Genomic DNA, 27,107 nt, shown 5'->3' on the forward strand with positions numbered 1-27,107 from the left:
AAAATAATATTTGCTCTGAACAAATATGCACAGATAACAACAGGAAAAGAACACACACAGTGTGACTGGGTGGTTCAGTTAATATTTTAAACAATGAACTTTGTTCCAGAGTGGAACAATGGCAAGATGTGTACAGCTAGAAGTAAAGTCTGCATGCCTAACACCATGCGCGCACAGATTGCTCTGTCATACCCTCCCAACATTTCTCTGATGAAAATAGGGACGTCCCATTCCATAATGATAATTTTACTATTTATACCCCACACACCGTACTGGGTTGCCCCAGCTACTCTGGGCAGCTTCCAACACATATAAAAACATAATAAAACATTAAACATTTTTTTAAAAAACCTTCCCTATACAGAATTGCCTTCAGACGACTTGGGAGTTAGATAACTCCACACCCTCCAACATTTCTCCAATGAAAATAGGGACATCCAAAGGAAAAGTGGGACATTCCGGGATAAAATCAGAAACCAGGGTGGCTTCTCTAAATCAGGGACATCCCTGGAAAATAGGGACACTTGGAGGGTCTGCTGTGTCCTACACAAAGAGGTTGTGTCTGTCTGTATCTTTCCATATACAGTAAACAGCTGCCTCTTTCAATTAAGTTAAGGGGTGGGGAAGGTACGGGCAACATGAGCTGTATGCACTGTAGACTTGCTCGCCCATCCCTATTGACAGCCAATCTTAACAAAAGAACGTAAGAAGAGGTCGCTGGATCAGGCCAATGGATCAGGCCATTTAGTCCAGCATCCTGTTCTCACAGTCGCCAAACCAATGTGTCTGCAGCCCAGTCAGAGATCCCCTGATGTCACATCCTGTTTGGTCCTTAGCCTTCAAGAAAGTGACCTTGCTAAGAATACACAGAAAGCCATATAGAAATTTAGCAGATCTCATTCTTCAGTACAAAGGGCATGAGAGCTGCATGGCTAAAAGATTTGGGTGGTGTTTTAAAGTTATACAAGGGATTTCCTTAGTGGCAAACCATTGTATATGCATTGTTATCACTACCAATTAACATGTCAAACAGCTCAAGAAATATATGGTTTTCAAAATGAGAAATTTGAGTGAAATGTATTATTCGGTCAAACTTCTCCATTGATGATTTAAATTGCCTTGATTTGAAAACCAACCCACTCTAATCCCATTAAAGTTTACAGCCAGGACCCAAAATATATTAAAAACCCCAAAGGCACTTCCAGCAGGACTTTCACCATTTCCCCCACTCCCCTTTGACCATACCATATCAGAAAGTACCAATACTGTAATACATAATATTTTGTATAGCACTTTCAAGTGTTCAAAGGGTTTGGCATGCCTTATCCAACTGTAATACTATCAACAACCCTGTAAAATATTATTATCCCCCATATTGCAGATTGAGTGATTGAGAGACAATGGCTTGGCAAAGGACGCCTTGTGACTTCATGCTATAGGAAAGATTCAAAGATTCCTCCCACCTTCAAAAGTTTGCAATACAGCATGACATTAGAGAAACACAAGGTCAAAAATTCTTTTGCAAACATAATACCTGTTACACAACTCTTTGGAGCTCAGTTAACATATTTAAACCTGTAGACTGCATGAACTACTAAAGTATGCCAACTGTGATGAGCCCCACAAAACTGTACATTTAAAAGGAGCAACAATTTGAAATATGCATTAAAGAAGAAAAAAACACTGGAGAGAGATTCAGAGTTCTTAATGTGTCCATAATTAATTCACACATTCAGCTGTGGAGTCCAGAAAATATGTTCCTGCTGATCATTTGCATGTAATACTTCAAAAACAAATCTGTTACACTTTTTATTTTTATCTGCCTTAATGCCTTAAACGCTATTACAAAAGTTATTGCTTTCAAGCAGCAGCCTCAACTGCTACCACATACAACTATTAGACTAAAGTGTTCTTCAGACATTTGACACAATCAATGAATATCTCCAGGAAAATTAACTTATTTTAGCAAATGGCAGCTTCTAAAATTGCAAGAAGCTGAAGGAACAATGGAAGGATATTTAATAAACAGTCAAGAAACCAAGGATAATGTTCACCAGCCAACACTGACTAACTATCCCAATTTTAGGATCCATTCCAAAGCTACAATATTTCCATATGGAAGGAAATTCCTTGCTGGAAACAGTATATCGTATGAATCCTGCTCATGGCCAGTCATTTGCAAATAATTACACCTGCAGATTTTTTGCTCTATTGGCTGGATTGGACTATCATATTTCAGCTGAATGAGTAAAAATATGAAAGAGCCTTGCTGGCATACCTGCAAGCCCTTGACTCCTCCCTGTGGAGCAGGACTGAACAAAGCAGGAACTCTTAAATTAACTACAGTTTCCCATTTCATCCAAACTGGGAAACTATGGTTAACAACTTCATAAAAGCCAGAATATGACACAAACTTCAAACCATTTTCAATATATTGTCTTGTTTCAAACCAATAGCCAGTTTCCCAGAAATAAGAAACTATGGCTAACTTAAGAGTTTCTGCTTTCTTCACTTGTTCATATAAAGGGAGGAACAAAGAAGTTGTGGGTGCAGCCAAAAGACTCGTTCATACCTCAATATTAAACCAATATGTGGCCTATAGGTACCCATTCTGGGACACTATAATTGCACATAGAGGGAAAACATGACATGTGATTGTCATATATGACTGCCCCAGGATGCATCTTTCCTACACAGAAGCAACACCTGTGCACAAGTTTTGTAATGTGAGGCTTTCCTAAGAATTGCTCAGTATCTTCAGTTCTGAATAATGTTAACATTAAATGCTAAAAAAACCTTCCTCAGTTCAAAAATCCTACAAGCATATAAATTGAGGGCATAAATTGGTCCTTTATAAGTCCCTCATCTTGCATTCCCCTCAATTGTTCCTGGAGACTCAACATTGGAGAATGCAAAAAAGCTATGTAGATTCTGCGGTGCAAAGACAGAGTGGGGTGGACAGCTTGGTGAACTGTTTGCACCCTACGGGCTATTCACAATCCGCCCCAGGTGAATTCACAAGGCTTAAGAAGTTCTCACTTAACAGGCACCACATACATGTGTCCCTGAAGACTACTAACACGTAATGCATATGCATTCAATCTGAGGTAATACAGTAATACCTTAATGCATTAATGCATAGGTTGTGTCAATTAGCATTTGGAAGGCAAACAGAAACTGAAATGCGCCACAACTTACTTCCTATTAAATGTGTTTAGGATTGGAATGTTAGCCCACTAAGGAAATGGTATGAATGGGCTTTAATTCAAGCATTTCTATTTAAATGGAATGTACCTTTGCAAACGATCACTGACAACACCAAAAGGACAAACTATTTTATTATTATTATTATTATTATTATTATTATTATTATTATTATTATTACTATTAATCTAATTTCGGTGCAATTACTTCATGCTAACCACTGTTAGATTTTGGAAATGGTTTTTCCTGCTCAAAGAAAGCACACACTATGCAACAGTTAACCTGCAGATTTAGCTATTCTTGCAAGAAGACTCCAGGGATTAAAATCTTTATAGACTTTGTGTGAAACTGCACCATCTTTATGGCCTGACGACTGTTGGGAAGCCCAACAGGACTACTACCAGACAGTCAAACCATTTATACCAAAATATTCAATCAGATTCGTTTGGTTGGAGTCACTTATGCAACTTGTGTGCATAAAGAAGACCAATATCAACCACCCTTACTCCAGCTGTTCCAGCTGTGAATGGCATCACTTACATAGCCAAAAGGACACTCACAACCTAGGCACAAGACAGAGAGATGTCCACATTCCGAGGAGCACCAAGGTTTGCAAAAGTGAAACAAATCTTCTCAACGACAACAACAAAAAAGGCTCCCTTAAGCACCTTCATGTGCATGACTATGGACAATGGGTTGGCTTCCCACGTCAGTAGAAGAAGAAGAAGAAGAGTTTGGATTTGATATCCCGCCTTTCACTCCCTTTAAGGAGTCTCAAAGCGGCTAACATTCTCCTTTCCCTTCCTCCCCCACAACTAACACTCTGTGAGGTGAGTGGGGCTGAGAGACTTCAAAGTGTGACTAGCCCAAGGTCACCCAGCAGCTGCATGTGGAGGAGCAGAGACGTGAACCCGGTTCCCCCAGATTACGAGACTACCGCTCTTAACCATTACACCACACTGGCCAAAACATTTATGTTCAGTTGCTCCCTCCACCACTGGCACGGAAGGTACTGTGTGTCATTAAGCGTCTGCTGTGATCCCTTCTGCAGTGTGGCTGTCCTCTACACCCCCTGCAGAGCCAGCTACTGAGCATGCCCATCCTTCGAGGGATCTAACAGACAGCACACATCAGAGGCAGCGGAAGGTGGTGGGAGGGAGGAATAAGCGGGTGGGGGGAAAGAGAAGGGGAGAGAGAGAACAAATATACTTTAAACATTACCAGGTCAGCACAGGAGGAGGCAAGTAGAACAGAGGCAGCCAGAACTGCTCAAAGTTTTTTGATATACTCCTGGGCAGACTCCCCAAAGTCTGAAAATGTTTCAAAGAGGAGAAGGAAGGGGATCCCTTTTCTCAACAAATTAAAACTAGCCTCCAATCAGCTAAGTTCTTTCAGGACTCTCCTGTTCTCTAGGTGGATTTTAAAAGGAGTCTGTGTGTGTGTGTGTGTGTGTGTGTGTGTGTGTGTGTGTGTGTTGCTCATCAACACTGAAAAGCTATGGTTCGAAGCATATTCCCCAACAGCCCTCTTCCATCCAGACCGATCATGACTAAGAAGGGGTCTGTTCTTTCGTTAGAAATGTTCCCAGAGGCCCCGGTATGAAAACAAAGCAACATGTTTCCCACATCTTTCCTCTAGGGATACAGCCAGTCTGTTCAGACTCTAGGGATGACACACAGGACCCAATATGCCACTGTGTTTGTATGCGCGAACGTGTATATTATAGATACACAGAGCAAAAAATGCAGGAGGGTAATTTTTCAAAAGGACATGTTGTGAGAGTTACTGAACATTCCTTGCATGCTATTTTGATAAATGTAGCCATATGACTGGGGAGCTGCGAGGGGGATGCTTTTCTACAGGGAGACACCACATCCAGGCTCCCAAAACACTTGATTCTCATTAGGCTGAAGGGCTGTTTGGTCACAAGGAAGCAGAGCTTCCAGCGCAACACAGAAAGCTGCCTTTATGCCAGACAGGCATGCTCTGCCCATTGGTTTAGCCTAGTCTTGTCTGCTCCAGGGATGAGCAATGTGGTGCATTCCAGATGTTGTGAACTACAGCTCCCATCGGACCCTAGCCAGCATAGCCCAAAGTGTGGGATGATGTAAGTTGCAATCTGCAACATGCAGAGGGCACTAAGTTGCAGCAGCTCTCCAGGGACTTTCTTAACATGTGGACCCCTCTTAATTAGAGATGCCAGAAACTGAATCCAGGACCTTCTACATGCAAAACGTATGTTATTCTACACAGCTACGATCCTTCCAACTCAGGCTCCAGAATACTGGGTGCAGGCTGTGGTACGCCTGCATTTCTTAATGACTTCAAATAAGTGGGGCTCCTCAACTGTTCAACCTAAGACAACAATGTGTATTCCCTAGCATCAAATCTGAATCTGTGCCACTTCAATCATATTAATGTTGGGCAAGGGAAGGGGCTCCCTCCTACCATGGGGAAGGGTGAGCTGGAGTCTCTGGATCAAAAAGGCAAAATGGGCATCATTAGTGATGAGTCTTTACAAGATGGAGGTACAGTTTGAATTGCACAGTGGGCCACAGCCAGCCCTTACTAACCGGAGGGCACTGCTAACAAGGGCCAAGGGCAAAGCCACTGTTAGTTCTATATACCCTTCTTGCCTCCAACGTGACAATTTAGGTGGCAAACATGTTAGAAGATGGTCCCATGGGTGGAAGTCAGAAAGGGAGCAGCCACAGGAGAAGGCTGTGGCCAGGCAGTTTGGGATACATGCAGAGCCAGTTTAACAAAGTAGCATCACATTGCTGCTTTACCGATTGAGCCCAAACACAGAGTATAATCTGCAAAATAATGTGTTGACTGCATATTTCTAGATCACGAACAGCCCCACCACCCTTTCACAGTTTTAATTTAAAAATACATAGCCAGTTGTCTAAGAATACGTCTCTTTCATACAGATTTTACTAAAAGAGTGGGATGAGGAGGGGCGGGAAATAGAGAAGGATGGCGGGAAGGAGTTGAAATCACCATGGTCCAATTAGCAAAGCTCTCACCCTTCACACCTGCAAACAAGAGATTGCATTAACACCTGCCACAAAAGCAAACATTTTTAGATAACTTCATTTTAACCTCCCTGACACTGCCTGCAAGCTCCCTGCCTAGCGCTACCGTGGAAATTACGATGAGTGACAGTACCTATTTTTCTTCCAGGGAAAAAAAACAGTTTTTCCTCTAATCTTCAGTGTCAGCGTTTCAAATCCTCCCTTCAACATTTGTGCATAATTCCCATTAATGATAATGGGTGCTCCATACGTGGAATAATACTTCCTTTAAATGCTAAATTGTTCAAGGGAAATCATTATGATTATCAGAGATGGATGTCGCACGCGAACACATAAAGAACACTGTAGGGCCCTTGAAGGATCTTCAACGACATACGTCTGGAGTGGCATGTGTAAGGAACTCCTCTGTGGTCTATGCATCAAAATAAACTAAGCTCTTGAGCCTTCACATATATTTATAACATCTGTGCAGATAGAAGAAGTAGTTCTCCGCATTTTTCAGGAAAGGGGGGAAAAAGAAAGTCAGCCCTTACAGCTGCATCAGAAATACAGCCCTTTTGATTGCAGTAACATTTTTTTTACTAGATCTCATTCCCATTATGACCAGGCTTGAAAACAAAAAAGGCCCAGGGCTCAGAAAACAGGAACACACACACACACACATCTCAAAAATCTAAGATGCTTAGGATCTATATATATATATAGCCCCAAAAGTGGTTAAAAAAAACATAAGGTTGGCTGGAATAAAACTTCTTAGGCATTTTGTTTTGACAATGTGCCTCAGAAATTCACCACTTTTAAGCTATGGAAATGTGAGCAATTCAATGTCATGACACACAAAATTGAAGCGTAATTGCTTCTAAGTGGTTGACAACCAGCAAGCACTTTTCGTAGTCCTCCCCCCTCCCCTTTCCCAGATAAAACTGAAAATGTATGGCATAAAGTGGAAGCTCTTGTCAAAAGTTTCATTTTAACATGAGCAAAAATGGGGCAGGAAAGCAACAACGTGGCATTGAGACATTTTAAGCGGCTTTTGAAATGAGGAGAATTGCTGCCTTCTGAAAACCAGGCGATACTTAAACACTGTCAGTGGGAGACTCTTAAAGGCAAGAAGAACAACTGTTTGAAACACATATCCCAAGTGGCAAAATTTAAGATTGGGAAAGAGGAAGGGAGATAAAATGGATATATATATATAATGGCATGAGCCTGCAACATAGTTTTCGAATTCCTGGAACCTCAAGAAACAAAAGTTTGTGGGGGAGAGATAACTGTCACATTTCTTAGTTCAGTTTGGATTCTAAGGCAACCTTAAACTCTTGTGAGGACCATCAGACTTATCTAGTGGTTTAACAAACACATGTACTAGGGCCAGAATCAAACATTAACACAAAACCATGTTTTCATAGAATCATAGAGTTGGAAGAGACCACAAGGGCCATCGAGTCCAACCCCCTGCCAAGCAGGAAACACCATCAGAGCACTCCTGACATATGGTTGTCAAGCCTCTGCTTAAAGACCTCCAAAGAAGGAGACTCCACCACACTCCTTGGCAGCAAATTCCACTGTCGAACAGCTCTTACTGTCAGGAAGTTCTTCCTAATGTTTAGGTGGAATCTTCTTTCTTGTAGTTTGGATCCATTGCTCTGTGTCCGCTTCTCTGGAGCAGCAGAAAACAACCTTTCTCCCTCCTCTATGTGACATCCTTTTATATATTTGAACATGGCTATCATATCACCCCTTAACCTCCTCTTCTCCAGGCTAAACATGCCCAGCTCCCTTAGCCATATTTGTTTAGCCATATTCTGGTTTCTTTTAATAACTTACCCAACCCTATCTACAAACCATAGTTTGATTGGGAACAAGAAACCAAGATCTGAAAGCATAGTCTGAAATGGGTTTATGCTAAACCAATTCACAGACAAGCGACAAACATCCATTATGGCCACTGCTTTCCCTCCAGAGCCTGCTGGATGAAGTTGCGAAGCAAGCAGATGCGAAGCAAAAGCTAACAAACAGCTCTAAAGCATGTTTTCCTTACAATACATCTGGACGCTCCAACTACGGTGTGAGCTTTTCAATATGGTTAGCACAAACCATTGTTGCTCATTACATGTGAACCCAGGCTAGAAAGGATCAAGGCAAAACTCAACACACAGCCCAAACTCTCCACATCTCCCTAGTGAGCATAGCCTCACATTCTAAAAACTACCCATACAAACCAGAAGTCCTGTGAGTGTTTTTTCGTCCAAGTGCTTCAATGTTGACATGGGAAGTAACTACAATACTCCTGGCTGGTGCAGCATGGGGGCCAAACCAAGCAGAATTGGCAACCACAGTCCGTATTAATCAACCCTGGGGCTGTTTGCATTTATTGCAACAATGTTTGCAGAACAGCATCACAAAATATAAAATAACTGAACAGAGAAGTCAACATCAACCATTAAGTAGCCTATGAGCGACAAAAGCTGAAAAGGTTCTTACCAATCATATGATTTGCAACATGGATCTGTATCTCTCTTTCATTCTCAAAGGTCATCTGACACTTGATGCACTGATAGGTCTTTTTCTGTTTAAACAAATAAAAAGAGAAAAGGTAAGAGAGCTTTGTAGGCAGCAGAAAGTAAAATCACACCTCATACCACCTTCTGTGTTTTAATAAGATCAGAATTTAAGAATGATGCAACGAGCAATGGGAAGATGGCTTGGCTACTGGAACTTGGACAAATCACCCTGCCCCAACTGGCTCTACACAGGGCACATTGTATATGTGTGTTGCAAGATGTTTGCGGCCCTGTCGTGTGTAAAAGCAGACTACCAGGTTTCCTTGCTACCGACCAAAATGCCTGCGACCTGGTTTTCTCCTGAAGCATCACTGTCCTTGTGAGTATGACCAAAGACCAGAGGTAAATAGCCATTTTTGCACTTCTTTTTATTACTGTCACTGTTGTCAAACAAGGGACAGAAACTGAAAAGACTGTGGTAAAGCAACAAAAAATTATGCGACAACAAAACGAATAAACATTTTAAGCTTTCATAAATAGAGCCCACTACCTGAGAGGCATTATGTGTTGTTCTCAGCCAGCAGATATGTGTGTGTGTGTATGTATGGAGTGTGTGTGTGTGTGTGTGTGTGTGTGTGAGAGAGAGAGAGAGAGAGAGAGAGAGAGAGAGAGAGAGAGAGAGAGGTTGAAAGCTTTTGCAGCTAATCAGATGTAATAAGAGTAAGGACCATGGGTCAGCAGTAGAGCATCAGCTTTTCATATAGAAGATCCCAGGTTGAATTCCCAGCAGCATCTCCAGGTAGGGCTGGGAGAGACTCCCCATCTGAAATCCTGGAGAGCTGCTACCGGTCAGTGTACACATTACTGAGCCAGATGGGCCAATGGTCTGACACAGTATAAGGCAGCTTCCCATGTTCGAATAAAACCAAGATATTTGTTTAGCATTATTTTCAAAGTTTTATTAATGTTTCAATGTATTAAGAAACCGAAACAATGACTGCTCCCCGCTTAAAACAGGGGGCGACCTTTGCGTGGACACGCGCAGCCCTGGATCTGGAGCGGCCCCCATCAGCATAGGCTTGGCTTTGCCTTCCCTCAGGTGGGATACCTGAAGGTCTCCGCCTACCTCAGTCAGTTGTCCAATCCCACCTGGAAGAAGCGTTGCCAAGGAGACCAGGCCAGGTAGGGGAGGGATTACCTGCCCACACAATAGAGGGAGGATCTTACCTGGGAATCCTCACTTGGCTCCAGAGCTTCTCCCACCCTACCCACCCTCAGTTAATGTCTTCTTTGCAGGTTAACTTTTCTTCACAGGTATGTGGACGCTGCTACGTTAAGGTCGCTGTTAAAGGGCCGGAAAGGAATTTCCCTGCATTGGCAGGTTTCGCCTTTCCCGTAGCAAAACGTCACAACTTTGGCTGTATCAGGCCTTGGGCGGAATCCTTTAGTCCATCTTCCTCTTTGCGGCGGCGATACCAGGGTTCCCCGTTAAAGGGGTTTCTGAAGGGAGGCTTTGACCGTACGCCGAAAGGTCGTCATTGCTCTCCCCTGCGGCAGCGGCGGCGTAACGGGGGCGGCTATCTCTGCTTGAACATATGTTCTCCAGAGCCGGCCCATCCCCCACACACACACTGGATAACCCTGAAGCTCCCTAGGTCCCCGGCTGGGGACTGGAGAGGGAGAACGCCCAATGCCTGAGCCAAGATCTACCCACATTTGAAATTTAATAAAGTTGTGGCCAATTTAATCCCATAGCACGTTGTCTTGAGTCGTTATTCCACATGACGGGGGGGGGGGGACCGCTCGGGATCTGGGGACTCCGCCTGTCCACGCAAAAATGTGCCATTGCTGATGGCAACAGAACAATTTGGGTTTAGTGTTATGAACATGAACCTTGGCCTTGCACTCTCTGGTCTCCCCGTGTCCACAGCAACCACATATGTTTTAGTTGCAAACTATATTTTGCTGTTCTGTCAGATCCCAGAAAACAATAGGCTGCATTAACCACCATTTGCCTACAAACTAGCAAAACAAATCAGGCTGAGTCTTCAATTTGCAGCCCTAGCTTCCAAGCAAACAATGGCTTAGCTGAAGTGGCAAACTATAGGGTGCCACTAAAACAGGAATGGAGAAGCAACAACTAGGAAGAGGAAAGAGAGGAGGAACTATCTAAGCCTGGGGGCACATATTGAAAATGCCTAATTGTGCACAGGTGGGAAACCTGTAGCCCTTCAGATGTTCCTGCACTATCCCTGACTCTATCTGACTGGGACTGATGGGACATGAGAGTCCAGCAGCACCTAGAAGGCAACAGATTTCCTACTATTAGTTTAGCATTACTGAATGCTACCAGTGTACATTCCAGTAGGAGAAGAATGGAGTCAGCAAAGAGCCAGTTTTAAGTGGAATACTAGGAAACACAGATCTTTTAATTGATTGATCATGCACTATTGGTAGCTGAATGCAGAGATTTTTTTAATGGTTTTGTTATAATTCAGAAACGTAGCATTCAAGTTTATTTCCTGGGAGAGGAGTTGCCGACCGTCACACTTGCACACACTTTAGTGGGGATGTTTAATTGATCGATGTGCTTGCAAAATTCATAAGATGCCTTTTCACAAAGTTTAAGGTGGGGTCAATAAAGTAACTGTACTAAAAGCAACTTGATTAAAAATTAAATGGAGAATTGGCTAAAAATCAGCAACAATAAAGCAATGCAAATGATGAACAGAAAAAAAGCAGAAAAAGTGAGTAACTAAGAATGTTTTGTAGATTAAAAAGATATGATCCATCTATCAGAAAAAATGATATAATGACACTGGCTGAGGCATGCGTGACTGGGATGCAGCAGTAGGCCTTCCCTAAGGCCATACCTAGACTTTGGAACTCCCTGCCAGTGAAGAGCCATTCCGCTCCCTCTCTCATGGTCTTCCACCACTTTTAAAGTTGCTTTTATCTGCTATAGGCACTGCAAGGACTACAACTGCAGTGAAAGGGGAGGATGTAAATGTTTTCAAACGTATCAGCCAATAAGCCAAGCCAACAGAATGGGAGCGAAGATAGAAAGGCCTCTGTTGTACAAACCAACATGCTTCACTTCACAAACAAGAATTTCGGCATGAGATCTGAAGGAGAAGGCAGAACATATGGCGGAGGGAATGAACATTACAGCACTTTGGGTCTAGGCCGGCAGTTCTCAACCTGTGGGTCCCCAGATGTTGTTGGACTACAACTCCCATCATCCCTGAGCTCTGGCCTTGCTAGCTAGGGGTGATGGGAGTTGTAGTTCAACAACATCTCGGGACCCACAGGTTGAGAAAGGCTGGTCTAGGCCAATGGTAGTATTAACAGAGGAGTATGGCAACGTTCATCTTTAGACACAGAGTTATAGGACCAATTCACCATCTCGGAAGATGGAAATCCAAACGGAGGATGGAGCAAACACCACTCCTGGCTTGCCATTTGAATGACTATGCACCAGAATGCCAATGCAGTAAAGTTGTTCAAAAGGCAAATCTGCATTCAAAATGCTGCGTAACCAAAAAAAATCTAACAAGGCTGTAATGAATACCCCGCTACAAAGGGTGATGGACAAACAGAAGCCAGAAGTAAGCATCAACAGCCCAGCCCTACACATTGAGTTCAATGGGCTTAATCACTATGGTTTTAGTCTTAGACCAGGGAACGGAGCCTGGGTCCAGATGTTGCTGGACTACAACCACCTCTCCATCCAACATGGCCAATGGTCCGGGATGATGGGAACTGCAGTCCAGCAACATCTGGAGAGCCACATATTTCCCCACTCCTGCTTCAGTCAGTCAGTGTAATCAGATTCATTTATATGTTGCAGTAAAATGTGCTTTTCAAGGAAACAAGACTTCTGGGCAAGAAGAGTGTAATTCCAGAAAAAGAGCATGAAAGAAACCTCATATCACCCATGGACCAGTGCAAAGGAGCACTTGCGGAAATAGAGATATACATTCCAGAAATCGTGGAAATCTTCAGTGAAACACGACTCTGATTTTCCTTCACCAATTGCTATACACTTCCTATGTCACGCTAATAAGCTTAGCTGCCGAAACAAGGAGATAGCATTAAGAAGCAATTACATGAGCCACTTCTGCTATGGGAGAAGATTGGGTTTGTATTTAAGAGTGGCAAGGTGTGTCTTCTTGGTGATGAGACATAGGGAGGGGGGACTCCTAGGAATAATTTATAGGGGTTAAAACAGTTCTGAAGGGAGGAATTCTATTAAATAAACAAAGCCTGTTGCCCCCCCCCCTTTTTTTTTAAAATAGATGGCTAAATCATGGCTAAATCAAATGGCTGGCATGCCTGCTGCTTACGAACAATGCAAAGGAAAATACCAGATGTAAACTGCAGCAATTCACATATGGATGACAAAAGCAGCAGAGCTGCAGGACACTCGCAGAAGGGTACAAAATTCACCTGCTTTGGCCCTGTTGTCCAATCCCAGACATATCTTGGGTATGGACAGCAGAAGACACACAGCAGAAGGCACACTGAGCCAACCCCAAGGGGAGATAGTGCCTCTACCCTTCTGTTGCATAAAATTTGTCTCCCACTCAAGACAAACTCCTATTCCATGACAAAATTTGTTGTGTTCACTTCGGCCTTCGAATCCAGATATTTTGGACTCCCAACTCCCACCAGCCACAGCCAGCATGGTCAATAGGAAAAGACTATGGAAGCTGGTGCCCAAAACATCCGGAGGGCACTAGGTTGCAAAGGGGTTTGTATCCCATTGAAATTAATAGAACTAAGTTAACCATATCCATTAACTTCAATGGCCCATGTTGCAGATCAAGGCTGAATGAGAACACGGCAACTTGGGCTACCCAGTGAATTTAAAAACTGAAGTGGGATTTGAAGAATGGGGGGCTTTCTAGCTCAAGACATGCAACCTTTTTTTAAAAAAACCTTTTCTATTTAAACAAGATTTGGCTGTTGTTTTTCATTATAGAAGTATCTTTCCTCATCTGTTCACCCATAATTATTTCTCAATAGACTCTCCCAGTAACCCATTTTACTTCAGTGTTTACTAGGGCCTGGGGGGGGGGGGACACATTCTCTAAGCCTCGTCTACAGGATTACAGAAGTGCACTTATTAGCAGAGCATTCCTGGCATCTAGAGGATCTTCTATATTCCGAACGTACCTTTCCCTCTTGAGCTAGAGATATCAATACATCCTGGTGCTTACTGAAACATGTACTTCTATTGTTTTCAATGTAAACTCAATGTAGCTTCTCTCTGACTATATATTTTTCTAATCCTCTGCTGTTAGGCTCTGGGTAAAAGGGGGAGGGGGAAGCAGGGGGAGAGAAGAAGAAAAATCAATAACGGTCCAGAAAGAAAGAAAGAGGAACTGGTCAAGAATTATAGAGTAGTAATGTCGTTTGGACAGCTGCAGGCTGCTCAGTTTGTATTACACACATAAGGCAGGCAGCATAAAAACTGCATTTTACCTGTTGTACTACAAATCAACAAGAGATTACAAAACAGAGAACAGCATGTTGTTCAATTTAGTTTGCCTGGCTATATTTGAGACATCTTTTTTTTTTAACAAGCTTCTGAAAGCTATGGTTCTTTGGAAAGGATATGAGCATTCAGGGGCCTTTTCTGTAATCATGAAAGCTTCTAAATCTATGGGGTTAGTTGTGATCAATGAGCTTCAGAAATGCAGTGTGTGTGCGTGCGTGTGTGAGGAAGAGGGGAAGCATCAGAATGAAAGAGATAAATAATCTATTGAAATTATCCTAAAAGGAAAAATGTGTTCCTGCCTTAATTGCACACCCCACATCTTTTCATCTGGCATTCCTTTGCCTTCATCATGTTAAGGTTAAGTGTTACCAACAGTGCAATCCTTTCGCACACTTACTCAAACATAAGGCTGACTATACTCAATGGAACTTACTCACTGCTAAGTGCTTACAGGATTGTCACCTAAGTCCCACTGAAACCAAAGGAGCAAGATGGGAGGCTGAAGTGAAAACCTCTCCAGAAGATTTCTATTCTATTCTATTCTATTCTATTCTATTCTATTCTATTCTATTCTATTCTATTCTATTCATTTATCAAAATGTGTATACTGCTTAGTAGGTCCAAGACCGCTAAGTAGTTTACAGTAGACAGTCTAAAATATTCATTAAAAATACCCAAAACGAACGAGCAGACATTAAGAACAAATTACATGAGATTATTATTGCATGAGATTAATCTTTCGGGCAGGCAAATTTTGATAACTGGGAAAGAGGAGTGCCTTGCCTTTAAAAAGAAGGTAGTCAGAGGTTTGTCTTCTTCCCCCAACAAACAAAAGCCTTTCTGCCACCTGTCCAGCCACCACCTGGTACCTGGGACAGGAGACCCCTGGGAGCAAGATTACAACATTGCTAAAGCAGCGGCAATGCTTTCTTCTTTCTGCTACTGGTTAAAAAGAGGGAGAGGACCCAGTCATTTCATCTTTAAAAGGCAAGATGCTCCAATGAAAATTCTTAAATTCTGCCCACCCTTATAAAATCCACCTACTTTCGTGAAAGTAAAGTAAAATCTGCTTACTTTCACTGGAACTCATGCTGAGTTGGGAAGTTTGTTGAACAGGACCTCCAGGCAGTGGCGTAGCATGGGTTGTCAGCACCCGGGGCAAGGTAAGTAATTTGCGCCCCCTAACCCGTGGATTTTAGTAGGGGCAGAGAGCTGCGAGTGCGAGCGAGCGCCCCCAGATGTTGCGCCCAGTGTGGCCGGGCCCCCCTGCACCCCCCACGCTACGCCACTGCCTCCAGGCAACAGGAGCTAGGTGAACTCAGCCTATATTGCCTGTTACTTGTGAATAAGGACATCCTGATTGGACAGGACGTGCACTTCCTGAGAGTTATGAAAAGGACTTCTTCCAAAAACACAGCAAGCTGACTTATACCCTATTCACATCAGTGCACTAAACATCAGAAAAGCTTTCTGACAGTAAGAGCTGTTCAGCAGTGGAGCAGATTCCCAAGAGGTGGTGGACTCTCCTTCTTTGAAGATTGGATAGCCATCAGTCATGGATGCTTTAGTTGAGATCCCTGCATTGTAAGGGGTTGGACTAAGTGACACTCCGGGCCCCTTCCAACTCTACAATTCTATGATTCTTTGCAAGGGGTGTTTTAAATGTATGGTGTGCACACAGGAATGATGAGAAATTTAGACCGGGGGGTGGGGCATGGCCAGGACGGTGAATAGAGTGGGGGCAATATGCCCCCTGACATTTAAAACTGTAGCCTTCTGGAAAAAAAAGGGGCATTGCAAAAAGGCTGGGGGCAGAAGCCCCTCACTGAAATCCAAGTGTTCTTGCTAAGGGAGGACTCCACACATGGGCAATGGCTCCTCCCCAGGGAGATGGGTCTTGCTTATGTCCTGTCATATGTCAAGGTTGACAGTGCCTGTGGATATGACCTAGAGCAATTTTAGGTCCAATTTTAGTCCACAGAGAACACCAAGGGGGCAGATAAATAGGGCAAGGGGCATTGTGGGTTTGCATCCATCAGCCTGTTCGCGGGATAGTTATTGTTTAACAGGAAGGTAGAATGGCGGATCTGAGGCATTAGCATATATGCCAATCGCAGGCTCCTGTGTAAAGTGTAATTTGGTGCAGGCCTGAATTCTGATTTTTCATTATCTTCTACAAAAGAAATCTGCCCTCTTGGGGCAAGATTCAAAGCATTTACTTTGTTGAAGAACTTAAATTCTCTCCTGAGGGAAGAGTAGGTATAGAAGCTTTGTTGAAGAGGCAGAGTTAAAAGTAGGAGTAAGGAGGACGGCAACCATTTCCATTCACGGTAATGGTGAGGGGGGGGAGTGAGTACAGTGAGAGGCTGGAGCATTTTAGCCTCTGTGTGCACAGCCATACGAAATCAGAATTAGCCTGGCATAAAAGAATAGGGCTGTTCTTCAAGAGGAGCGTGAAACACAATGAAGAAGCAAGGAGGAGAAAGGCGGCGATGGGGCTAATAAGTAGTTTTGGATGATGAACTCTCAAGAGGCATCACGCTGAAGGGAGAGGTGTTTCCATTTCGTATTTTATTCTCTGCAGAATTAGATGTATAACACAGCTGGAGGCAGGTCTAGTCACCGATTCGCTTGACCCCAAGGGAGCGAGTATGTAGTTGCAGTGCTAAAGCAGCAAGTGAAACAAAGCAAAGAATCTTTCGCTCGGATTGTTTCAAGCTCCGAGAAATCCTTTGAACCCAACACATTGTCGCAGATCAGCAAGATCTACAAGACAGACTTTTAACAGCTCTATCCCAGCCACGTACAAGATGATGCTTCGGCGGGGCAGAGTGGGGCAGGGCGGGTGGACTTCTGGCTCACGTGGAGTGGGGGAGGAGGACCTTCGAATAGCGCCAAGCGAGTCGGGGGCTTTATGCGATGAATCAAAGGTAATTAAAAACGTTTCGGGAGGGGGGCACAAAGGATGTTATACGTGCAGATGCTTTGCCCGTCAACTGAGAAAAAAGTGCCGAGCCTCGCTAGTCCATCCGATTTTATTCGGGACACCCAGAAACGAGCAGCCTTCCGAGCCACAAATAGTAGTTTGAAGAAATTATTTCCAAAGGCCACAAACTGCAGACATGAAAAGCTCTCTCAGAAGGTTGCCGATGTGCCGAAATAGCCAAGAATCCTATTAGTACAGATGCCAGTGGCAGACTTATCTGCAGAAACTTATGTAAGGAAGCAGCTGCTGGTTTGATCATGAGGTAGTCTGGGAATAGCTGCTACTTAATCAATGTTTTGTGTAAAGGCAACCCGGGGAAAAAATCACTTTTTAATACATGCAACATATTGAAGAAAGTTCTTCAAAGATAAAGAGCCTACCTAACTGAACTAAGAACTTTGGGTGTTTTTTCCCCTCTTCCGCTACCCAAAGCAATATAGGAGCTTTTGTTGAGGGAGGGGGGCAGGGTTCTTATCCTGGTTTGTAATTAAGCTGGAGAGTGGCATGATAGAGGGTTCTGACTGCATTTTTTTTTTTTTAAGCACCAGCCCTGTGTCCTCTCTTCTTCTCCCCCCTGGAAACATCTCCTACTGCAAAATATAGGGCATGGCAGCAGCACTCAGCATGGCTGAACATCATGCCAGAAGGGCCCATCAGTGCTTGAGGCAAGAACCCCTTGGCTCAGATTCGCCCAGCAGGTAAAGCACGAAGCCACCTTTCTGATCTTCCCACAATGCCCCAAAGTGGCACTTGAGCAGGCTATATTGTTAGAGCGTTAAAAGGGGTAGGTTTTCTGCTGGCCACTGTAGTAGAACTGCCTGTGCCAACAGCTGCACCACCACCAGGTCTTCTGGTGTTCCAAGGTGTGCCAAGGTACAGGGTGCACTGAGTAGCCCTTTGCTGGAAGGGGGGGCTAGAGGAGAGGCACACACCTGAAACGGTTTTGCATGGCATATCCCCTCCTAGTGGTGCAGCAGTAAAACTGCTGGCTCATTTGCAAAGCTAAGCAGGGTGCAGCGTGGTTTCAAACTGAATGGGGCACCACATGTTGAGATTCCTGCATTGCAGGGGCTTGGACTCAGGGTCCCTTCTATGATTCAATGATCATCATGGTGCACATTCCCTCACCTCTGCTGAATTCCACTAGCTTCTGTTTATAGAGGTGGGGGAACAGGCAACGAGGTACCATTGTGGTGCGTGTTTTGCAGCTGCTGAAATCACTAGAGAAAAAGAGATGTGTGGTCGATGCTTTCGCCCTCCCCCATCAATCCTCCATAATAGCCACTTCCACAGCCTAAGGTCAGGAATATTTCAGTCTCCCTTTATAGGGCATGGTTGAATAGATGGGAGAAAAAGCATAGAAAGCGAACTTCATATGGAGTCAAACTACTGGTCCATCTAACACATTGATATCTACATTGACCTTAGAACCATCTTTTCCAGCCCTACTTGGGCATGGCAAGGACTGAAACTGAGACCTTCTGCATGCAAAGCATGTGTTCTACCACTGAGCTACAGCACCTTCTTCTGGCATTGAGCTGCCACATTCCTGTGTGCAAGGCCCATGCTCAACAGTGTCCAACAAAATCTCCTGTCCAATGCCTGAAGAAAGGTTAACAAGTTTTTCTTGTTGAGTCATTTCAAATGTTAGAAAAAGTGGCATGGGGATTAATTTCTGCATGGGGGGCAGGGAGAGGGAAAGATGCACAGCATATATTTTCCACTGCTGGCATATATAGGCATGCAAGTTGGCATGTCTATGAGCTGGCCTATGAATGTACCAATGGAGGAAAGCATATTAGTCATAAATTCCCAATCCTATGAGGGGTAGGTTGTGGCCCCTTCCAAAAATGCTGTCCACATCAGACACAGCAACTGGGTGGTGTTTTCACTGCCTGCTGGCTGTGCAAAGCCTACTAGCATGCTCTGGAGTGATCTAGGAAGCCACCTTGTGTGCCATGATCATGCCTAGTGTAGCAAAAGGCCTAGAATCTGTATCATGTATGTGTATTGCATTTATATCTCACCTTTCCTCCAAGAAGAACAAGGCAGCATACAATGTATGTCCCTCTCCCATTTTAGCCTCACAATAACCCTGAGACAGGTCAGGCTGAGAGCGAATGACTGTCCAAAGATCACCTGGTGATCTTCATATCTGAATGGAGATTTGAACCCTGGTCTCCCAAGTCTTAGTCTAGCCATGCTCTAGCCATTGCACCACACAGGTTCTCTGTCATCTGAAGTGGCCTCTGAGAGTGGTGTAGCTTCACAAGGATCTGAATCAGACATGTGCAAGGAGGTCTTTTAGGAATCTATTTCTAGCTGCTATGATCCACGCTGGAGTTTGGGCAGAGACGATCAGGTGCATTCCACACTCGCCAAAACTTTGCTTTGTGGAGTCGCTCACCTGTGAGGTGCACTTTCCCACTCTTCAGTGTTGGAACGCAGACAGAATGGCTTGTATGAAGCAGTATCCAAGTAGTGCCCAATCAATTTTTATATGAGAGTTTAAGTGAAATGACGAATTTGGAACTCGAATTTATATATTTATTCTTTTATCTACCTTTCTAACCTGCTCAGGGCAGTTGGAACTCCATCTAAAACTGCTTTAAAAAGGAAGGATGCTTACCACGAGTCTTTTATGGATACACTGCCACTGCTAACCTAACTATAACCACAACTGTGCTTGCCACTCTGAATGAACCAGTAGCTAAATGAGGTAGCTTTGACAGCAGAACTCTATAACTCTGAAGCAAACAACAACAACAAAGAATACAATTTTTCTCTTAAAACAATAATGTAATGTTATATTTTTATAGTTGGGGGGGGGAATCACCTGTACTTTGTAGTTAATTATTGTAGAGCAAATGTTTGCTGAGTTCCAACACTCACATGGAACTCCTGGATAAGCAGAGGTTCCCTTATTCCCTCCTGAGCAAGGGAGAGCCAGACACACACAGAGGAAGTTTTCAATACTAAAGAGAATGGAAGCTTCAGCTGCACATTGGAGCCCTATGTGCAATGTGAGTTTCTGAAGTCAGTATCTATTCATTATAGTAAAGCTAACCTTTGGCAGTACTTACTCTGGGAACGGGGGATGTCTGGGTACCCTTCTTTTGGCCACTGGTCTCAGGCGTCAGGTCTCGGTGGTCCAACTGAAGGTGGCTTTCTAAGTCTTCGGCACTTTCAAATTTGACACTACACTCCGGGCACCTCAGGCTACCACAAGGTCTTTCGCTAACTTCCGGCGGGGTCATGCCCATGGACTGTCCATTGGTGCTCCTGGTCATGCACCCAGCACACAGGCCATACGGCAGACCGTTAACATCCAGCTTCACCAAGTCTTGCTTGTTCCTGAAGTCCTTCAAGCACAGAGCACACTTGTAGAATTTCTGCAAGGCCTGGCCGTTGGGAGAAGACGCCGCAGAGTTCCCTGCCAATTTTTGCATATGGAATGTTCCGTGGATTTTCAGCTCGAGAGTCGAGGTGACCGTCTGCATGCAGACAACACAGCGGAATCCGGTGAGGGAGTTTCTGAGGTCGGGGTGCATCTGGCAGTGCTCAATGAACTCCTCTTCGCTCTGCAGGGGCATTTTGCAGATCCGGCATGTCCCTGTATCCAAGCTCTTGCTGTGAGTTACTTTGTGCTCCGTCAGGGTCAGGAGGGACGGGAAGCGTTCCCCGCAAATGGGGCACATGTAATGCTTTGCTGGGCCTCGGTGGGTCTGCATGTGCTCCCGGAGGCCGTTCTCCGAGAAAAAGGTCCTTGAGCAGATGTTGCACTTGTGGCTCCCTTTGATGAACTCTGCTTTCTTCCTGGAACAGTCGTCCTCCCCTGGCCTGATGTTATGGTCCCTCAGACGGTGGTTCTGCAAAAGCACCTCCATCGTATAAGCCGCCCCACAGATATCGCAGCCGTACATGGGTTCCGAAGCATCCACGTCATCCTCACTAGCTTCGTGGCTGTTTGAAGTGTCTGGATTTTTCATCAACATGTTCTGGATATCGGCAGATTCTGCCTTCTTGCTAGCCGGCACGGTGCCATTGGCTGTTCCGTTCTCAGCGCTGGCATCAAAGACACAGTGCTTCTCCCGCAAATGTTTTTCAAGCAAGATGATGGCATGGAAGGCTTTGCTGCAGAACTTGCAGTTGTACTTTTTGCTGTGGGTCGTGATGTGGCACTGCAGCTCCACTTCGGTGCTAAACGTCTCTCCACAGAAGATGCACTTGTGAGACTTTGCAGGGTTGCCCAGGTGACTGTGCTTCACGTGGATCTGGAGGTCCACCTCCTTCCGAAAATCCCAGTTGCAGGCTGTACACCGATACATCTTTTTCTCATTGCTGTGCTTCACTGCCAGGTGCACTTGGATAGATACCTTGGAGTCAAAAACCTCTTGGCAAAGGGTGCAGTGATACAACACAAAAGTATGCATGTCCAGCAAATGTTTCTGCAGATCGTCCACCGATGAAAACTGCTTGTCGCAGCTCTCGCAGACATAATGAGTTGAGGTTGTCATGTAGTGGACAGTGAGGTGCTGCAGCAGAGATTCCTGGGAATCAAAGTCTTCTTTGCACTGAGGGCACGACTGCTTCCTTAACAACAACTCCAAATGCAACTTCAAATGAGTCTGGAAGCTTTCAAAGCTGGAGAACTTCAGTTCGCACTGGTTACACGGGTACTCGCCGTTCGAAACTGAATTGACGCTGGCAGAAAGCCGCTGCCTTTTGGGGGAAGACACTTCAACATCAGAAGAAACTGGACTCTGCTCACCTTTGGACTTTTTGTTGTGTGCCAGTGGAATGTTCTTATGGTTTTCTTTGATGTGTTTCGTCAGCTTGAGAATAGAGCCAAAAATGGGCGAGTTTGTGCAATACGGGCAGGAATATACCTCCATAAAAGACTGTGATGGCTGAACAACAGGGGAATCCAATTTGGAGTTTCCTATGTTGCAGTGAGTTTGCTGGATGTGCTCAGTCAGAGAGGCTTCGGTCAGAAAGCCCATGGAGCACTGGTTGCAAAAGAAGGCGTTGTTGCCGTCTTGAGTTGTGGCTCCCGGCCCGCAGTGAGCGATACGGATGTGTTCCTGCAGGCTGTTGATGTCCGCAAACATCTCTGGACAATAGTTGCAGTGGAAGGCCGAAATGTTGCTGAACTGCATCATGGGATATGCGTGGTTTTTATGCACCTTCCTCACGTGTTCGTTCAGGTTATACAACGTGGGCATGGATTCAAGGCAAATCTGGCACGTGTGGCTTTGCTGAGGTTTGTCCACATGGATGGTTTTCAGGTGGATCTCCAAGACGGCGAGGCTATTGAAATCGCGCTTGGTGCAGTACGGGCAGCTGTAGGAGACTTTCGACCAGGACTGTCCCTCTTCTCTCTCCAGGGACCTCATCTTCTTTTGCCCTCTCAAGGGTTTCAGAGTCGAGTCGGGAGTGGAGCCCCGCTCCACCGAAGCGCTGGAATCCGGCGTGGCACTGCTCATGGAGGCCACGCTGCCCAAGACAGGGTCGGGACTGATGCTGTGGTTGCTGGAATCAGGCTGCCGGTGGCTATCCAGGTGGCAATAGACCTCCTCCACCGAAGAGAACTGCTCTGGGCACATTGGGCACTTGTGTTTCTTGTTGGCGTGGGCTTGGTGGATGTGGGATAGCAGGGAGTTCTCGTCGGCAAACACCTCAGGGCAATGGATGCACTGCAGGTCGGCCTTCTCAGAGAGCTGAGGGTGGCGCGTCATGACGTGCTTCTCCAGCTCCTCGGTCTGGCTGAAGGTCTCCTCGCAGTAGTCGCACATGAAGTCGTCCTTCTTGCCGTCCTTCTCGCTCTTGGCCAGGTGCTCCTTGTTCTTCTTGTGGGCCTGCATGTGGCTCTGCAGGGAGCTGGTGGAGGAGAAGCCCCGCTTGCAGACCGTGCACTTGAAGGGCTTGCTGGAGCTGTGGGTCTTCAAGTGGATCTTGAGGTGGTCGCTGCGGGAGAAGGCCGCCTCGCACTCGTGGCAGTGGTACTTCTTGTCCCCCGTGTGCAGCTTGATGTGCCGGTCCCTGCTCCTCTTGTGCTTGAAAAGCCGGCTGCAGTAGGTGCATTTGAAAGGTAGCTTGTCGCTGTGGATCTGCTCGTGCCTTTTAAGGTAGCTCAGGCGAATGAAGGACTTATCGCAAAACTGACAGGGATACGGCAGGCCGGTCCCCCCTTCCTCCTCCCCGATGCCGAGATCACACCCATCTCCTATCATCTGAGTGGGTGATGCAACGTCTTTGCTGGAGGGAGATGAAGCCACCCAGGAGAGTTGTGGGTCGTCATCGCCATCTGTAATGGGAAAGCAGAAAGGAGATTAAAAACAATTCCCAGTGCATCTGTGAAAATAGGGACAAAGCCGTTCAACAACACTATGGCCCTTCTGCTACTACAGCGTTTAAAAGAGAGAGGAAGAAAGCAGAAGAGGGAAAGATTCAATTGCAGAACAAAAACAAAACTGAAAGAACCAGCGCACGCCACAAATGCCTCCTGAATCTTAACAGGATGTTGGAGCAAAAGAGAAAATGCAGATTAAGTCTGCTGCACAAATCTATTCTTTTTAAAGTAAAATAAACAAATATGCCAAATACAGAGCATCCGTTATTAATGTTAAGCAATTTCTCCTTCCTCCACCCCCCTCGCAAGTCCCCCAAGCAGGTTTAACACCTGTCTACTGTATTGCCAAGCAATAAACAGCGAGTCAAGAAAACAAAGCGCAACATGCCTCAGAGCGATACAAACATTTCTAAGAGCTGCTGCGTTAAGTGCTTGTACGTGAGCATTTTTCAACACATACTTGTCGGAACGGTTTTCAAATAATACGGCCTGGGAAAAAAAAATCCGTTCTGGCCCTGCCTCAAAATGGGAAAGGCTACACGGGAGCAGTTACAACCAGAGAATCTCCCTCTCTCAAACACACACACAGAGAGAGAGAATCATTCAATAGTATTGTGACATAAACAAGATGGATTTCCCCAAAGCCCACTTGCACCTGAAACAAAACTGAAATCAATGGTCAGAGGCTGGAAAAGGTAAGGTGTCAGGTGGCTTTTAAACCACCAATTAAAAACAAAAGGCACCCCCCCCCTCGTCAGGGCTAGTCATGCAGGGTGGGCAGCATTCTGCACTGTGCACCCAACTCTAAAGGTGCTTCCATGCAGTCAGAGTCAGCCTGGCTCCAGCGCCAATTTCATGCCATGTGTGTGCCTGCCAACTCTGCAGCAAGACGGAAGATACTTCGTTGGCAGCAGGGAAGGGAAAGCAGTTCCACATCGTAGCTCAGAGCCTCTGGGCCTGGCAGTGCCACGGCTTTGGAGGGGGGCACCTCCACCATATTGTGGGGGGGGGAGGTGGGGGTTGAGCTATTGGTTTTGCCAATTTCAGATTTGCAAAGATCTTTTTTCCCTTGCACACGCACACAGTTCAACTCAAAGCGCCAGGAATAAAGGATTGATTTTCTTACACAGCTGCTTTTCCCTACAAATTCATTGCAGCTGTTTTGATCCCTCTTCGTTTTCACGTCTTCCACAAATGCAAACACGAACGGTAACAGCTGCTGGTCCTTCCCCACCTCTCTGTGAGCTTCTACTGACAGGCCCCCCAATTTAGTGCTAACACTCAGCCACTTGTAGTTGACCCCAGTGCTACTGAACTTTTCCAGCCACTTGGTATATTTTGCTTGATTCTTAGTCCATAACTTTTTGGAGACCTGAACAGAAGTCTGCTCTGTCAGTAGCTCCCTTAACTCTACAAGTAGGTTGCCCCTCCTCTACCATGCAAAGAGTGCACCAAAGTCATCTGCAAATGGGTCCAAGGAAGAGTCTGGAAGGACCTAGTGCCACAGCACTACTGAAGCTAAGCAGGTTTCAACCTGGTCAGCCCTGGGATGGGAGGCCACTAAGGGCATCCCTTTCAGAGTGGGTCATAAAATGCAACATTTTAAATGATGGTTTTTTTTTAAAAAAAAAAAAAGGTTGTGCCTTCATACATGGCTACTTGGGCCTCACCAAAAATCCCAGTACAATAAAAAGGTTTGTGCATGCTAATAATGTGTGTGCACAGGTGCAAATTTAGAAATCATCTTTGTAGTTTTAAAATAACTACAGTAAAGCTCCCCTTAGCAAGGAAGACTGAAACCAGGTGACTTGTCTGACTACTCCGTCTGTTATCCAGGTGTTGTGGATGGGCAACTTCAGGGTCCACCATGCTTCTCTCTCATAAATGTTACTAGCCAGTTAAATAAATAAATGAATAAATGCACCTGCAGAGGGCTGGGAAAGGAAGGATAGAGGGTTCCCTCCTTCCTCTGCAGCCTGTAGAGTACCTACCGTGAGTGCAGAAGAGGATCAAAGCACCCACATGTGATTCAATGCCCATACACAAAATCCCTTATCACCAACGTCCACCAGGCTACTGTTGAAATGCAAGGCTGGTAACATATATTTCATATGAATATATCTCAGACAGCTCATATGCTTAATTATCTGAGGACCCTTTCTGTTCTGTGCAACCCCCTCAGATATTTACTAAAATATGTTTACTCTGGATTTCTTATTAATCTAATCACATTTGGTATGACAGGGAGGCCCGTCAACTACTGCCCTTGTCTGGCATCTGTGGTCTTTGCTGAAGATTAAGGCCTAGCCCTATTACCTAAACCTTGGGGTTGCTCTTAACATTAATCTAATCTTTTTCCAACTTTATTACAAAAAAATATATTGTTGCATTTTAGTCTGCCTTACCTCCTTTTCACTTGATTCCTTTTTACCGCCAGTACCTATTGTAAACTGCTTTTGGCATAGCTCCATCAAAAAGCTGTATAACATGGCTTGGCTTGGGGTTTTTGTTTTTTTTATGAAGCAAATTAAGAATAAGGTGCGCTCTCTTGCGCACACGCCATAGAAAGATCTGGTAAGTGTTCAATAGAAGAAGAAAAATTAAATTTTTACTTTTGAAATTCATTACCTACCTCCACCCCCACCCTCAGCCTACGATCATACCTTGTGCAGATGAGAAATTAAACCTAACTCTGCAGATTGTAAATCAACGGCACTCCCCGTAATGAGCAAGCTTTAAGCCTTGCCCTGGACAGCCTCTGTCTCACTCTCACGCCAGCTACAATCACAGGGGGCCTTTCTCACCAAGCAAGAAAGGGGGAGGCTGCCTCTCCCCCCCCCCAAGGACTTGAATTAATGGGCTCTTCTGACTGGAAGGATTCAGCTGGCTGCTTGCTCCCTGGATTACATTCAGCAGGGAAGGACCAGCAAACCGCTGCACACACTAATTCCCAGCTCATGCCAGCTGGGCTCCTCCAGGGGGATGCAGGCAAACGGGGGGAGGGGGGACCAGGGAGGCACAAGGGGGCTTTTAAACTAGGGCAACAAATGGCGAATTGGCTCTCAATGTGTTTCCGTATTTTTAAAATATTACACCACCGTAATATTATTAGAACAACAGGAGTCCATCGAGCCATCGCTTAAAAATACAAGAACGGTAAGAACTTAGGGCTGTACATTTGCAAAACACTTTAAAATGCCTTGCTCTTAAAACACAGCAATTGCTTTAAAGCAGCCATGAGTCTGCCAGAGCAATTTTATGCACATTTACTCAGAAATAAGTCCTATGGGGTTCACTCCCAGGAAAGTGTGCCAAGGACTGCGACCTGCAAGGAGCTGGCCACTGAGGAAACGAAATCTTGGGAGAGTTGGGGTTCAGTCACCGTGGCTCAGAGCCAAAGCAGGTGGCTAGCAAAGCAACAGAATCTTCTGACATGGTTGTGTTCTTTTAGGAATTACTCAGGAATAGATTGGCCTCCAATCCAGTCTTTAAATGAATAAGAGCCCAGTATAAAAATTTG

General features: G+C 45.0%; 1 protein-coding gene across 4 annotated transcripts in view; it reads right to left on the reverse strand.

Annotated features, from left to right (window-relative positions):
• The window catches only part of ZNF423 (zinc finger protein 423), a 305,068-nt gene that overhangs the window by 112,867 nt on the left and 165,094 nt on the right, over window positions 1-27,107 (reverse strand). For all 4 annotated transcript variants that reach the window (XM_077931522.1, XM_077931524.1, XM_028740205.2 and 1 more), the window contains 2 exons: window positions 20,319-23,542; window positions 8,727-8,811 (listed from right to left, as the gene is read on the reverse strand). In XM_077931522.1, coding sequence (XP_077787648.1) covers window positions 8,727-8,811; window positions 20,319-23,542 — 3,309 coding nt within the window. The remainder of the gene's footprint in view (window positions 1-8,726; window positions 8,812-20,318; window positions 23,543-27,107) is intronic.

This window comes from Podarcis muralis, chromosome 7 (genome assembly GCF_964188315.1).
Source record: "Podarcis muralis chromosome 7, rPodMur119.hap1.1, whole genome shotgun sequence".
Taxonomy (NCBI): Eukaryota; Metazoa; Chordata; class Lepidosauria; order Squamata; family Lacertidae; genus Podarcis; species Podarcis muralis.